This window comes from Chelonia mydas, chromosome 8, assembly GCF_015237465.2.
Source record: "Chelonia mydas isolate rCheMyd1 chromosome 8, rCheMyd1.pri.v2, whole genome shotgun sequence".
NCBI lineage: Eukaryota > Metazoa > Chordata > Testudines > Cheloniidae > Chelonia > Chelonia mydas.
Genome location: NC_057854.1, coordinates 24263157 through 24280375, shown reverse-complemented (window position 1 = coordinate 24280375; position 17219 = coordinate 24263157). Strand labels below are relative to the sequence as shown.

General features: G+C 37.4%; 1 protein-coding gene across 1 annotated transcript in view; it reads right to left on the bottom strand.

Annotated features, from left to right (window-relative positions):
• The window catches only part of GABRA1 (gamma-aminobutyric acid type A receptor subunit alpha1), a 55856-nt gene extending 41560 nt beyond the window's left edge, over window positions 1-14296 (bottom strand). Inside the window, exons 1-3 of the mRNA XM_007071444.3 lie at window positions 13821-14296; window positions 11617-11705; window positions 7502-7614 (exon numbers count right to left, since the gene is read on the bottom strand). Coding sequence (XP_007071506.1) covers window positions 7502-7614; window positions 11617-11690 — 187 coding nt within the window. The 5' untranslated portion in view covers window positions 11691-11705; window positions 13821-14296. The remainder of the gene's footprint in view (window positions 1-7501; window positions 7615-11616; window positions 11706-13820) is intronic.
• Window positions 14297-17219: the final 2923 nt, after the last annotated feature.

Sequence of the window (17219 nt, the reverse complement as noted above, 5' to 3'; positions counted from 1 at the left end):
CAATGTTTAAATTAAGATTGGATGTTTTTCTAAAAGTTATGCTCTAGGAATTATTTTGGGGAAATTCTATGGACTGTGCTGTACAGGAAGTCAGATGAGATGATCACAATGGTCCCTTTCTGCCTTGGAAACTATGAATCTATATTCAGTTCTAAATATTGCCTATTCTTGACCTCCAGCCAATGAGTTTTGGGGGGAATTTCCAAATGTAGAAGAAGGAAGAATACATTTCTCAGATTTCAAATAAAATGACAGTTGTAAAATGTCAGTTGTTGAGAGGCCTGGAATATTAGAAGTAGTCCCAGAGAAAATAGATTAATTAGACACAGAGCAAGAGAGGTAATCAAAGGTCCATGATAAAGGACATTTGTCACAGGGCTTTGTGTCAGGAATCAGGGCCTGCAGCAGAGGCAATCTCTGGGCAACCTAACAAGTGCAGCTGGCCTGTAGTAGACTGCCTGATTGGCTACACAGTCTGATTGATTGAAGAGTCGGCAGACCGGCCCTTAAGCCCAGCAGCAGCAACAGTTGAGCAGCTGCTCAAAGCATGTGCCCATGGTTGCAATAGTTCCTGCCCCAGCTTAGGACCCAGGTAACCTGATCCTAACCCTTGGCACCAATTCCTGAACGCTGACTCTTGCTCTAACCGCTGAGCTGGCCACCCACATCCTGTTCATTGACACACTGTAACATTTTATATAGATATCACATACATTTTACATTATACACATATTCCTTCAAAGTTGTAAAACAATATAATAGAGAAATTATTGATTTAAGAGACCGCTCTTCAAGTTCAAACGGATTTCATTTTGTTGAACTCTGGTAGACTAACTCTTTAATAAATGTAATTTATTGCACCTGGGATAGGACAGTAGCAAAAATAAACTCATGTTCAACAATAAAAACAGTAGCATTAACAAAGCACAAAATCTGTATACACGAAACCAAAAGTTATGAAGAGAAAGCAATAGCTGTGCACGTTAATTTTATTTATATTAATTGAAAATATCTAAAACTTCTAAATATTTAAAATCTTATTTTAAAATAGCCACACATTTTTAGTGGTTAATTATCAAAATGTAATATTAGTTGTGATGTAATACATCATCACAGCTAATGTAACAAACAATGTTATTGCATCTTTTTAGGAAGTCAGCAGAGAATTTAAATAGCAGAAAAGTCAATCTCAAACATTTCTTTAAAGAAATTAAAGACTGAAATTTCCATGTGCTATTCTTAGTCACACAAAGCATAATATTACAGCTGTAGATTAATTTCCTTATGTCTTTTGAATTCTAAGACTTTTATAATCAGGACTGAGTAACATGTAATACTACAGTGACTCCATTGACAAAAGCATTTGGATGGTGAAATGTCCTCATTAACCACCCAGTGTAATGGATTTGTGCCCTTATCAACATGATCTGCAAGCAATTTAATTGTCTTAAATAAATTTAAGGACTCCCTTGACTCTAACTGGCTTTTGGCTTAATCTTAAAGAAGTGCACAGTGGTTAACTTAACCTCAACCACTGGAAGAAGTACATGGTTATTACAAGACATATTCAACTTGGATGGAGACTGTTCCCACTTCCAGCCTCTACCTCTTACCAAATAAAGTTTATGAGCTGAAGATAAAACAGCCGGCAGCAAAAGAAGATTCAGATTCCACATTATGCATTAAAACATCACTGAAAAGGTTCCCAGCATTATAATACCTTTAGTTGTTGGCCACAAACTATTCTATAGATCAAATGTCTATAAAGATATTCTGACATGCCCCAGTGTCCCGACCATAACCCCTACTTCCAGGAAGTGGGATGAGGTAGTGAAGGAACTGTTATGCTAGCTCTAATCCATGTGAGGATGCCATTACAAAAGGGAATCTTCAAGGATTTGACTCACTGGATTAAAATTACATTTACACCAAGGGAACCGTCCAAAAGAAAATTAAGACACCAGAGAGTTAGAGCTCAGATGATTATTGCTCAGCAAACTATTAAAACCAACTGTAATTCATTATATGCTGTACATTTCAGTGCTGGTCTTAGATATCAGAACACTCAAAAGGGCCTCTGCCTGATGGCAGAACACATGTAAATAGACATTGGACCAGAACCTCACCAGATGTAAACTAGTGTACACTAGCTGAGGATGTGGCCCAGAAGATATAAACAAACATCATCCAGTATAACATAACTGCAACTGGAGCAGTTGTTTTACTAATGATATAGAGATGAAACCAATGTAAACCCTAAAAGTAATGAGTAAAATAAGTTTCTGGCTCAAATACAAACAGATATGGAAGTAAAATACTTTGTTTTAGCTTATCAGGAATTTCATTACTTTCTGGGCTTATGATAGGCTCATAAATAGAGAAATAAATGAAAAATGAACATTGTGCAAACAGGAAGTAAGCCTACTATGTTACACGCATACACAGAAAATGTCCCACTTCCTTTGAGAATTATGTAACTGATATTTTTAACAGCAATATAACTTTGCAATTCACTAGAGAATGAATGATTGCAAGATTATTCTCAAGAAGTGGAAGATTAATTAACAGCTTCCAAACAAATCCTTGGCACATTGCATGCCAAGGTTGTGACTTAGACCAAAATATAAAGCATTGATAGATCATCAAACCCATTGAGGCATTTTTCGGACATAGGGAAGGACAAGGATCAGAATAATTCTCAGCATTTTTTTTATTGAAAGATATAGACAATGGAAGGATCAGAGGGATGGATTCTTCCACCCTTATTCACGTTTAGTGGCACCAAATAATTTTAATTGGACTTCTCAATATGAGTAAGAGTGGGCCACAGGGACGTGCTGGCCGCCGCTTCCCGCAGTTCCGATTGGCTGGGAACGGTGAACTGCAGCCACTGGGAGCTGCGGGTGGCCATGCAAGTGTAAACAAACTGTCTAGTGGCCCACAGCAGATTGCCCACCACTGGACTAGATGATCACACTGGTCGCTTCTGGCCTCTACATCTATGGATCGAGACCACAGTTTCACACTCAGATATGGCCTAAACCAAAACTGTGGGTGAGTTCAGATCCAATTACTATAGGTTGCCCTGATCTCTAACGTGAATATTTACTGACAACATTATTATCAAACTGTATTTGGAAAGTTTATTGTCATTGCTTATACTCTAGACATCATGTACATTGTGAAAATAATTTGTCCTGGGATAGGGGAGCTCTCAGAGTCACAGAATGCTTTGCAGTATCCATGTCCACATATATGGTTTTACAGTAATTATACCTAGCTAGTGTTCAGGAAGCTCAAGCATATAATCTAGACCCAATAACTCTTACTAGAGCCTCAAAACAATAATCAACAAAATAACTTTTACCCATTGCATGAAACAAATACAAAATAATTTTGCTACATAAAGAAGTGTAGACTAAAGTAAGGATAGAATAGAACTCGAGCAACAGTAACCCACATGGGATCTCTAATATATGTTTGAGCAATAACTACAAAGATCGGACTCCATAAGGGATATCAGGCTAGATCTTCCAGTCAAACCCACTCTTCTTCTTCCCATACTTCTGCAAGATTGTTTTGTACAATCCACTAATGTCTTCTTCCATGGAAGACCTTATGAAGGGGACATGTTACTTTTACAATTGTGCCAGGCTGAAATGTCACAGAGCCCAGTGAATCCGTCAAGCGGCAGGGAAGAATGCACGCATACGCGGAAGGAGCAGCCTAAAACCCTATAGGTGAATGTGGTCTCACCCTATAGATCTCAGGGCATCTGTGAAGAATGCCTGGCCCTCTGCATACCAACCTAGTCTCCCCTTTCCACTACTGGCACAGCCCAGTCTGTGGCCTTGCTGCCCAGTCCAAAACTGTCAACTGTCCACAGCCTCAGACTCCGTGTTCAGTAGCCCCAGATCAGAAATTAATGGACCATTCATTCCTCCTGGAAAATCTGAGGTTTCTCTAGTGGCACTTAAAGCAGCTACTCCCTGTCTCTATCCCCACAGACAGTTATCCACTCCACTCAAATTACCACAGAACCTAAAAATTTTATTGGTCAGGCAGATGGATTACTGGGCACTTAAGGGCAAGGCTTCACTTCCAGTCCATATGTTGCCTCCCTACCATTGCTATCTGTGTACCTTTGATCTGTTTTACACCATGCAGGTGAAAGGATCATAGGAACCAATTTGTTGTATTTAGTCTGCTTCTGAACATGTTTAGTGATGGGGCTCAGCTAGTTCCCTTAGTAAATGATTCTATTATCTTACTGATTTCCCTCTTAATTTTTTTCCTAATGTCTAAGTTGATTTTCCCTTTTCCAGTCTGTTACTCCTCCATACAATTCCTTGCCCCATCACTTCCAATAAATTATTACCCCTCATATACTTATAGACATTCACTAGGCTGATCTTGAATGTAGTCTCCCCTGACCTTCCTTTTGTGTTTGCAGTTTTTTCCAGGCACAAATAACTGCAAAAGTAGTTTTATGTCCAAGTTCGTTGACATAAAACAGCTGCTATTTACTGTAGATGTCAGAGAGGCAGACATCTAAATGATTGTGTGGCTCGAAAGCTTGTCTCTGTCACCCACAGAAATAGGTCCAATAAAAGATATTAACTCACCCACCTTCTCTCTCTTCATTTTGTACCACAATTATTTACAACCTGGAAATTGCAAGTGCAAAATGTAGAGCTGCTTTTTAGAAATCATATCCATGTTGCCATTTTTTTCTATTATGTGCATATTTGGCTACCGTGATTTAACTTCATGGGTCATCTGCTCCAATATTTTTAATTCTTTCTAACTTATCAACCTTTTTTAAAATGTCAAAGTGCTCAAAGCTGTACACTCTACTTTATGTGTGGCCTTACCAAGGTTGTCAATTATAATCTCCATATCCTACATTAAATCAGCATATGTGCTGTTTAGGTTTTCCATGAAAGGGAGATCCCAGAAGAAGATTGAATAAAGGAAAGTTTCCAACACAAGGTGGGACTTAGGAATGAAGCCACAAATACTGAAAAAAACTCTAATTGGTACAAAATCCAGCAGCTCTACCGCTCACATCATGCCAGTGCTCCAGTCTTTATCCTAGCTCCCCGATGAATATGCAGTGCAGTGGAAGATATTACTGTATTACTTTTTGCTTGAAACATACAACTTATTGCCCACAATTATAGTATATTTTGGACTTATTTAAAGATGTTTTCAAACAACGCACAGTCAACCTGTGGAACTCCTTGCCAGAGGATGCTGTGAAGGCCAAGACTTTAACAGGGTTCAAAAAAGAACTAGATAAATTCATGGAGGATAGGTCTATCAATGGCTATTAGCCAGGATGGGCAGGGATGATGTCCCTAGCCTCTGTTTGCCAGAAGCTGGGAATGAGAGATAAGGGATGGATCACTTGATGATTACCTGTTCTGTTCATTCCCTCGGGGGCACCTGGCATTGGCCACTGTCAGAAGACAGGATACTGGGCTAGATGGACATTTGATCTGACCCAGTATGGCCATTCTTATGTTCTTATGTTTTTTCTTTATCATAGTCTTCAGGATTCTTCAGTCATTCTCAGAAATACATTTGAGTAGAGATGTTAAGATATTCACGCAACTAAAAAATATTACATCATCAAAATAAATAAATACTATAGCCCAAATCCTTGGCTAGTTTTGTGCTACCTGAATCCTAGGCCAGCTCTGTGCCAGGCTGGTCTCTCAGTGTAAGCTGGAGAAAACTCAGGGCTGTCCAAACTCAACCCAGTTGTGAATGACTCAGAGGAGCTAATATAGTAGCTGGGGACTAGCAGCGGGTGTAGGAGGTACTATACTGACTCTATACCAGTGGAAGACTCCAGTTACACTGGAATGATCATCCCATAGTTGTTCATGCCATTAGGCCCGTAGTCACTGGCATTGTTTCCAAACCGGACTGGAGGATATAGACCTACGTACACAAACAAACTAGGGTTCACCCACTAGCAATATCTGGTTGTTTCACCCTCTGACAAATTGCATTTAAAATAAATTATTATAAGATTATCTTATCCCATTAACAATTTCAACAAAGAAAAGGAGTGTATTTCTTTTTTCTTTCCCTGTTTCAATTTATGTTCATACTCTAGAAAATTTTAAAGTAACTCATGGTAGGTGCAAAAATCAAGTAAGAATTTGCACAAATATTTGTATTGGTGAGGGGGGATCATCTGATATCAGGTTTTATGATATATTCCCTTTCTCATTGCCTTCTATGATATATGCAGTTACTATAGCAGTTGACTGAAATCTAAAGTGGTATTAGTCAAGGATAAAGGAATATTTATTTCTAGACTAATCCAAGGATTTACATGAAAGCAGGCAAAATGTTAGTACATCAAGTGGACAAAGTGATTACTTGTTTTGTTGCCTATTAGCTTCAAAATTACATTTGAAATCCTTAATATAGAACAATACATTCCTTTCTGTGGTTCTTGAAGTTTGAAGATAATCATCCCTGAAGTCAATGAATTTGACCCATTGTTCAAGGACTGTGGTAAAACAGAAGAATTAACAGACACAAACTAAATGCAATTACTTGTTTATATCTGATTCTTTTTGCATGGTTAGTGGATAATATATTCATTCTTTTTTATAGAAAAATGTTCTTTACAATAAATACTTCTGTTTGGAACTCTATTGGAAACTAATAGATGAGGGGAAACAAGTTAAATGGTATATTTTTCCTGGAGAGTGGAAAGGAAAACAAATTGTGGCATCTCAAAGATCATCAGTTCAAAATCATTGCAAAGAACAAGTTTATGTCTGTACATTTAGAACCTTTTCCTTGGAAAGCCATCATATAAGACCGAATGATGGATCAGTGTGTTATAGCAGAACAGGAACAAGTATCAATTTGAATGCAGATTTCCTATTCTGTTTGTGGATTCTAGGTACAGTGTATTTCCTGCTAAAGAAAAATGTAGAGTCTTAACACCGTTATACAAGAAAGGATGGCAGTTTAACTCTTGGATCATTAAACTGAAAAAGTAATAGGCATTGTGTAACTACAAAGACTGGTGGGCCAAATCTTGATACCCTTACCTAGCCAAAACCCTATAAACTTTACTGAGATATTTGTATAAGTATGGGTGGCAGAATCTAGCCCTTGGGGTCATATTCTGTTATGACCGAAATCAATGGGAGTTTCTTTGTTTGTTTTAAGAGATCAGGCTTTTATGGCCTGATCTATAGCCCACTGAAGTTAGTCAAGTCCTGGGCCAAATTTTTTGTTTCTCATTTATGCAAAACTCAGGGAATGTTTTGTTGAACTGAGAACCACAGATTTTGTCATAATTTAAAAGGTGTGTATGTGTGAGTGTATACAGATGGATGTTTTACTAAAATGCCTTGTATATCAAAATTGTTGCATAAACATACAAAACAAATATGAATGTAAAAACAATCACTTTAAACTTAATTTTGCTCTAAGGGGCAACCTTCAAAATGACAATATCACACACCTCCCAATCCTGGTCTTAGGCGGTTATCATAACCATCCAGCAGACGATCCAGTATTCTGGTAAACACTGTAGTATTGTCTTTAATTTCATCTTGTAATGAAGTTTGTCCATAGCTGAAATCAGAGAGCAGTTAACATGATAAATCATCAATTTACCAGTAACCCTACAAAACAAAATCTACAAAACCCCTACAAAATCTGTTTCATCTTGCTTATACTGATTTATGGAGACAAAATCTCTTCCATAATACCAGATTGTAGTGCATTACGTGGTCCTTTCTCTTAAACATTTTCTTTTTAAAGAACACATTTGCAATAAAAGCTTAGGTCAATGCCAGTTCATTTTTACAAATAGAAACCACGTGAAACTTGCGTCCTTTATTTCTTACTTCATTATTCATTAATGGCTATAATTTTTCAGTTTATATTCCACAATGACATTTGTATTTATCAGCAAATTATAATGTGTTAGATTTATAATGGTTATCAAGGGCTCAGATGAAAAGAAATACATAATAAATTAAGACTGAATGGAATTTCAATACTGATAATATTTGCTAAAATAAAGAGAAAATTTAAAAATACAGAGATGTGTCCTTCCTAAACATGCGTGCAGTCCAACTGACATCTGTGCGGAACTTACTATTGGATCAGAGCCAGAACAAAATATGATGAAATTGTTGTTAACAGACATACATATTTATCTCTTTCTTATGCTGGTACATTTTTGCTTTCCTTTTTCCATTAGCAGATTTATATAAGAAGAATAACTACAATTATTCCATGCAAGTGCGTAATCAAGCTATGTGTCGACAAGGAAACATTTCTCTGTAAACCTTCCCTCCCAGTTTCCTAGTGCTTTAGTCCTAATTCTGGCAGAAGTCCCACTGAAGTCAGTGGAAAGTTTTGTCTGAATAAGGATGGCAGAATCAAAGTCTTTGAACTTGATTACTGTATTCTCACTTAAACTGGTGTACATCAGGATGAAGCCTATTCTACTCAATGGAGTTAATGTGGTATTAAACAGGTGTAAATGAGATCAGAATCAGTCTCTTAACTACCTAAAGTCCTTGCCAAATACAGGTCATGGCTAATTCTCCTTAATCATCTATTATGGTTGCCTTGAAACCAAATCTTGTAATCCTTACTCCATCCATTACCATGGGAAACTCCCATTAAGCATGTGTCCACCCAGTGGAATTTGGCCCTTGAACCCAAATTGCTTTCCAGTACACAATTTTGTCACATATATTATTATTGATTCAGGTAACCAATATGATGCAGAACACCTTTTGTAGGGTGATATCATCTTGCTGAAAACTATTACACTCTTGGCCAGCATGTTTCCTATATGGACATTAGTAAAGGGGGTCAGCATTCTGCCAGCCCTAGTTGTTCTAACCAGCCTGGATTGTTTTATAAGGAAGTCATGGTTATGTAAAAGATGAAATTATAAAAAACCCTATTATTTCTTTTAACCTCATCAATTTAGTCTTGTTTGTACATCCCAGATACATAAAAATGGGGGTTGGGGAGGAAAGAATCTGTTTGCATGACCTGTTCCATGGGACAGAAAAATCACTATTATGTTAATTTCCAAAGAGGTTTTGAATAAAGGAAACTACAGATTCAAACAACTAACAGAACCTATATTCACAGGGTTTTAACCACCATTTTATTTAATGTATTGTTTGGAGGGCCATATGTTCCTTTTATTAGTAGGAATGTTTAAACAAAGATATCTACTGTTCTCTTTTTAATTAATAGAATAAAATGACAAATACCTTTCCTAATGAAAAATTATTAATAAATTCTAGCATGTTTCCTTTCAGCTACCATAAACATAAAATATTTCTAGTATGATGGGGTTCCTTTTTAAATTGATAATTTTAAATTATAAATCACAGATGTAAATATTTTCAGACTCTTTTCAGATATTACTTACATGTTAATTAACAAATTACGCTGGTGTATTACACTTTTCCCCCATATGCATTATATTTTAAAGGATCCATTCCCAAATGCATTACATAGAGCTGTGGTACAGGACTCTTCTCTGGATTAAATTCTATATAAACACTCGTTGTCAGTAAACAAACTGCTGTGCATACATATCTCAAGGAGAGCAGAAGGTCATCAAGATTAAGGTAGAAGAAAGTACACTTTTGTAAGGTTGATGAGAATAAATAAATGTGTATCCCTGGGGGTAAAGGAGGGGAAAGAGTGATGGACAAATGGCAATGTAATCTGAGAGGATGTGATAAAACATAATTATGTCATTAATTGTATTTCTGGGTGTGGAATTTTAAGTACATTTATCTATTCTTCACATTATTTTTCCAAAAGCAAATGTGTTGGGTGGTGTTTTGGTTTTAATTAACCGACATATCAGCATAACATGAGCAGTTTGCACAAGTGTAACAGACAATACATTATCAATTCCAAGTAACAGTGATTTTTTCCACTGTAAATTATCCAAACTCAGGAAACCATTCTTGGTAAAATAGCTCCAACATTGATTTTTATTTTCTGTGAACGGAACCATCTGATTGAAAACCTGTAACCTTTCCACATAAGAGAAATTTTATTTAATCAGAATACTATACTTGCCAAGGATTTAACAAAAAACTAGAATTAAAGGCAAGTGACGTTGCTTTGGATAAAATGACTTCATAAACAGATATATTTAATGTGGGGTGTGTATATTTTCAAGAAACATATCAAAGTTACTCTATGTGACTGTGGTTTCATATTACACCACTGTACAATAAAACACTATACACTAACTCCATCTACAGGTCATTATAATAGTGACACTTCATATAATTTTTCAAAAGCAGTCAAATGAATTTTAATTCTTACTTTAGAATATACACAATTAATATATTTCCAGTGAAACATAATTTCCCAAAATACACTAGCAAATGAAAAAACAAAATGAAATACCCAAAGAATACTTTAAATTCTCACTTTTTAGACAGATTTTTCAACAAGTTTTTTTTTAATCTTTCTTGTTTGTTCAAAACATATGTTAAACTGTATACGTACACTGTTTACATCTCTATTTTTTAGAAGAAACACTCATGCAAAATAGACCTTTTTATCCTCTTGTATCTATCTAAGCTTTTCTGGTTGGTCATGAGATAAATTTCTCTAGAGCTGCTGAATAAAAGACGTAAAAGAAGACATAGAAACGTGTGTACAAAATATTTTCTAAGGCTTATCATTGACAGTGGAAAAATATAATGACCTTTATTCATTAGGTAGGATTATAGATAGGATTTTAATGTTTTAAAATACAATAAAATATATATTTGAGATCCCCCCTCCAGTGAATTTTGGATTATACTTTCCTTTTCAAGTATACTCAAGTTTAGCCCATAGGTTTAGTAATCAAATAAGATAATTGTATGATCATGAATGGTACTAGCACTAATGCTAACTCTCCACAAAGTTTTTTTTTTAACAGATAGATTAAACAGCATATACTTTCAAACCCAAGGTTCTGTGGTGGGGCCTCATCCTGCAAATTCTTAGGCAAGTAAGCCTTCTTCACCACTCAGCAAGGGCCAGTTTCATGAGGAAGAACTACTTTAATGACTAAGGATTTGCAAGAACAAAACAGTTTTATTAACAAATTAGGACCCAATCCAGAATCCAATGGGAGTTTTGCCACTGATTTCAGTGAAAGCAGGATTTGGCCCAGAATACTGAAATAAAATGCCTTAATTACACTTTCCTTTCTATTTGATTCACAGTCACAATTGAAATATAGAATAAACTCTCATAATCTTTATCTTTGAATAGAAGGGACAATATATTATTTTATATGTATTTAATTGATAATTTAGCTTGAATATGGTTCAAATAGTTTCTGCTGAAGACTTTCTTAATCTTAGCATAAAGATGTTAAGTAAACAAATTGTAGTTTACTTTCACTCTTCATTATTTAGATTTAGCTGGGATTTGAACAAGGATTAACTTCCTCCAATACACTTAGTAGAGCCCAGTGCATGTGATAGTTGTTTCTTATGCCTTTATATCAAAGTAAAAGTTCCAAATGTCTTTTTTTATAAAAAAAAACAAACAAAAAACTTTTAAAATATTTTTCCCCACCTTCTTCCAGTCAGTGTATTCAAAAGCAGGGTCCAGGCCCAAAGACAGTCACAAAGTGCTAGAATGCTCTTCATGATGGGCTCTGAAAGCTGTAAAGGAAAATAAATAACAATCAACAACCCTTGCATTAAAACAGTCATTTGGGAAAACACAACAGGACTCTAGTAACTTTAGCTAAATAATCTGATGTCAGTCAATGACCTCACAGTGCTATGGCACGTCATTCAGAGTAAAAACAAAAATGATGTCCCATCCATTCACCTCTTTGCCTTCCTTTTCTGGACTTGGAAATATTACTGTTTATTTACACATACATGGCCATTGGTTTTTAATCTTGATTATATTACTTTTCAACTTTAAAAAAAATGGATTACTGAATTAAAGTGCTTGGCCCCAGAGTAGGTTTAAAAGGCCACTGTTCAGTATCCTCCTGTGTTAACAATGTCGAGGTTTTTCATGATATCTGCGAATAACCAAATATAATCGCTTTTTGCTTGCTCTTTTTTTTACCTACTTGAGTGCAGATGTGTTAGTTAGGATCTCTGCTAGTGACTGAGTGGAGCAGTTTCCCTGGTTATAAGTGCTTTACCTGAGTATTGTGGAAACAACTTTCTTCAAAGACATTCCTGTTTCTAGTCTCTTGTTTACTGAAGCATCATTGTGTAACTAGTGTAATGTTTGGAGTCTCATTCTGCGATCTGCTGCTAAGTATGCACACTAATACTTCCGTCAGGCTAAAGGACACACTTTATTAATCAAACCATGTGCTAAATGCCTACATACCGTCTTCTAAATCTCTAGCCATTCTCACTGGCTGACACTAGGAAATGTTTCTGCGTAAAGAGTCTTTTTTCATGCCTCTCCAAATAGCTCCTGATTTATTTATTTATTATCCTATGATTTAATCCAAACAGATTGTAATTAAAGTAAAAAGTGAGAAGACCCTACATATTTTTCCCCCAGTAAGCTTAAAAACAAACTTCACTGGTATTTGTGGAATCAATGTTCAACATTCAAGTGGCTGGCTAGATGCTGCTGCAGGTCTCTATATTTTTGTGTGCTGGAATCCAGTGACTTTCCAGCGTTCATCAGTTTTAAAAAAGCAAAAATCTAAAACCTCTATTTTCCCCTAAGAGTCAAAATGAGGAATGAATTGGAATATTTAAAACATCTGAGAAAATGAAGCACTCTATATGTTCCTGTCGTTGTACCTTTAAATAATTCTACCCCAATCCATTGCACACTCTCAGGGACAATCTAAATCAATAAAATACCATTACAGAGCATCAGATGAGCAATGAAATACAATTAACGTGTTTATAGTGAAATGATCAGAAGGTAAACAATCAGTGGGTTTGAGCTAATCTAGGTGGATGTGATACAGGTGAGTTGGATGTAACAGGAAAACAACCATAGAGATAGTCGTTTTAAATTTCACTGTTATCATGTCCCCCTATAATAATAAAGATAATATCTGTAGTCTCAAAATCACCATCTCCTATTACTGTTAACTTTTGTTTTTGCAAAAGGTTCCTCAGTGTAACAAAAATGAATCAATCTCAACTATCTTCTGTGATCAGATGGGCTCCCCAACCACCCCCCTTAAATAAAACCATAGAGACATTATAATTGCTGGAGAAGTAAAGTTTCTATCAGCCTAAAAAAGCAAATGCAAACATACAGTTTAAAAGAGCATTAGGCAATTCCAGTTCCCCCAACCTCACCTGCCCACCCCCACCCCAGACATTATTTTAAATATTCTTCAGTTTTCCTATTCAAAATGGGAGAAAGACCCACACATCTCTGATCATTTTAGTAGCGTCCATTGGAAAAGATGCATTTTAATGCCTTTCTTGATCCATGGTGAGAGATTTGCCTTGTTCTGAGGCTCAGATCTAGACATGTTTTCCTTCCTGCATTTCAACTTTTGTATTTTCCCCACCTCTCCCTGAGAAAGTCATCCCCCCACCCCAACCCCCGAAAAATGTTTTTTCTAAGGGACTATTTTCAGATCTGTTCATGTAAAAATGCCCACCGATCGCTGCGGATTCTCAACCTGGGGTTGGGGGGTGGGGGAAGAATGGAGGGGGGGATTGAAATGTACCTGCTAGGGGGAAAAAAATTGGTCACCTATATACTTGGATGTGATTCCAGAAAAACCCGAGCGATCTATGGTCCGTTAGCGATAAATAAGCAGCTCTTACCTAGAGCCCCTCTGGGCACAGGTTCGCAGAATTCCTGAAAAAGTCTGCCAGAGAAAATCGCTCAAGAAATCAAGGCTGCTGGAAGGTAAGGAGCCTTTAGAGCGGCTGAGGCTATGCTGCTTTCCCCGGCTCCGCTTCTCAGTCATTCGGTCTCAGCCATCATGGATTCTGCCGGTGCTTCGGTGTGAGAGATTTAACACCCAAATTTCTTTCCCCAGTATTCAGACCGCAGCTACACAACAAAAGCTTTCTCTTTACCAAGACAGTAGTAATACGTCCCAGGGTAAACCGGATGTGAAAGAGGCTGTGACTTCATGCCAGAGAGATTTTATTTTAGAAAGGAAGGTGGTACCAAGCTCTCATCTAGAGACCAATCCGCCCATATTTTTATATGCAGCACAATTTAACTTCCAGAGCTCTCGCCCTAATCCCGTTCTCTCTGGCTGCAGACTCAAATCCTTCTACAATCTGCAGCCTTATTATTATTTTCGGGGGGAGGGTGTACAGTGGGGGGCTGGGAGATTACACTTGGAATCTTATGACACTTGCAATTTACAAAACACCCTATTTTAAGGCGCTTTCACTAAAAATACAACCGAGCTGCGTTAGCATTCCCCCTTTGATCCAATATTTAATAGCTGCATAAATATGAATGAAGGCGAGCTAGGAAATATCGAGGAGGCAGTATAGTGTGTTTGTGTGTCCAGATATATGTATACAGGCATAGGTAGATGTACATTGTAGATGAAGTCCGTAGAAAATCAGTTTAAAGCGGGGCTGGGGCGGGGGGGGGGGGAAGATTTCCAGACCTTTATGCACATTTAATGGTAGGTGACATGTTTGTCTAGAGTGGTCTTTGCTGTTGACGACATGGAGGGAACATATTTAAAGGCTGTTTCAGGGGTTGGGGGAGTAGCCGTGTATGGAAACTCGTGTGTGTGTCTAGATAGATAGATTGGGAGGGGGCTGGGGGGGCGCGAATCTGGATCCCGTTCTGTTTCCAGACTGTGCCATTTACCATAAACACAGCTGAGATGCGATTATTTTGTAACAATTAGAACAAATATCTCCTGCCTACCAAGCCCCACCCCACTCTCTTCAATGTCACTGTTTTAGGATGCATCCCTTACAGCCCAGCAAAATAATAACAAAATAAGACTGCCAATAAGGCACAATAATAGCCCAGGAAAGACTGTGCGCGTGAGTCTATATATACATCTCCCTGCTTGCAGAACAGAGTATGGGGCTCATCTTTAGATTTTATGAATGGAATGGGTTTGCTTAGGAACAAGGTACAGTCGCCGTGTGATGCAGGAGAGGGCTTACAGGGGACCTGTCTCAATAGGTGGTAGGAGCTGTCCATCCAGTCCCAAAGCACTGGGAGCTCTCCGTGGTCCTGCCGAGGACCTCACTGAACATCGTGTTTAGCATCGGTATAGTAAACCGTGCGGAGAAGTCCTAAGGCTGATGAGTGCCCTGCTCAATAACTAGCATTACCATCTTCTTAGATCAACCTGCTGCACGCCTGGGAAATGGGGTCACCTAAAAAGCTACTTTTTTGGTCCTTTTTTAAATCAATGAGGTTTTCAGTCTTGGAACACGGCAGTCTCAATAGCAGTGGCTGCAGGTTTTCTGGACACTACAGGGGCTTTGATAGGGCATAAATGCATTGCTGCCCACCAGAAGTCCTGGAGTACTTTTCGTCAGAACTGACATCTGAAGGCAAAGAAAACTCCTCAGACCTGAAGATTATTAGAGAGAAAAAAAATTACCACAACTCACGGTGGCCCATCTGTTTTGAGGATAATCCCAAAGGTTAGCATCACTTTAAATCTAAAATAATTGACTTTTCCCTCCTACAGCAGTAGACTGGGGCAGACCAGCGGGTGTGCACTGCTTCTGTGGAGAAGTCAAGAGAGGAAGTTAGACACGCCAGAGCTGATGAGATTCCAATACACTTTCAGAGAGTCTGACCCAATCACATCTGTTGTAGAAGTTGGCTACCATGCTTTTAGCTCATGACATATCTCAATAGCTCCAACCTCCTGTAATTTTGCACGTGTATGCCCATCGCCCCGAATTACCATGGGCTTTCTCTAGGGTTACCCATATTTAGTGTAAGGGTTAAATGACCCCTTAGTTTTAAGTTAGAAGGGAGGGAGATGCAAGGGACATATTATGCAATATTATGTCACAGTCACACACTGTATGTAAGACAATTTTTTCTCATGCTTTTTTCTCATGTGATCGCCAAGGGTATTTTTTGCATTTCATCATGATCCTGCTCCCACTGAAATTAAAATCCCTATTGGTGACAGTAGTCCCTGGATCAACCCCAATCTTTCTGTAAAGCTACCTTTTCAAGCCTCATGCTGTATAAAATTCTTCACACAATATATATCCCCACACACACACTATATATTGCATTATTTGTTTCTGCAACAGAATATGAAGGATTTCAGAACAATGCTATTCATACCTGATGTTGGCAATGACTTTCAAGGTGTTAAGGTGCTGTAAAAATGTTGGAGAAGAAGTTATTGTAGCTTAAGTGCATCAATGCTTGGCCTAAACCCAACAGAATTAGGAATTTTGTTTGAGAAAGTCTATTTAGTTTAGCCCAGGTACTCTCCCATTTGTTATTATCTGCATGAAATAGCCAAAGGATATCTAGATACATAACATTTGTAAAGATCAGTGTTCATTGTTGCATTCTTGACTTTGTTTCTCCATGTTTCCATTTCAATTCATCCCATTTTGGTTCAAGGTTGGCCACAGTTCATAAACTATCTAAAGAAATTCAAGGAATTGTTAAATGAAGAGACACACTGGTTCACAGTCAGCACTAACCAGAGATATTATATCAGCGGCTGGTATCACTCACATCTTATTCACTTATATCACTCACATCTTATTTCATGGCAAGATATAGTTCCCAAATGCATTACATTGCAAACTTTTCCTGTTACTGATTGATATAATCACCTGTGCATTTATGGCCTAATTCTGCAATCTTTACTTTTTCAGTGAAGGATTAGAGAGTTTTGGCTGAGTAGTATTTAAAATAGGACCCTTAGCTGAAACTTTGAAACAGTGCAGGGGTTTTAGTCCCATACATTCCATTAAAATCTGAAGAAGATGTATGGCTCTGAATCTCTTGCACTGAACTGAAAATCCCAGCCCTGTGCATAAAGAGTTATATTTGTTACAATAACAAAAAAGCCATCTAATTGAAGACAATATTGCAAATAGAAATATATTTTTAACACTAGGCCTTCTCTTTTTCCCCAGTTGATCATTGCAAAATTGCAGAAATAAACAGACATCCTACATTGCTTCACTATTTCATTTCTTTTCCTCATTCAAAGAAATGACTGCATCAATTTTAAAGAAATTTGG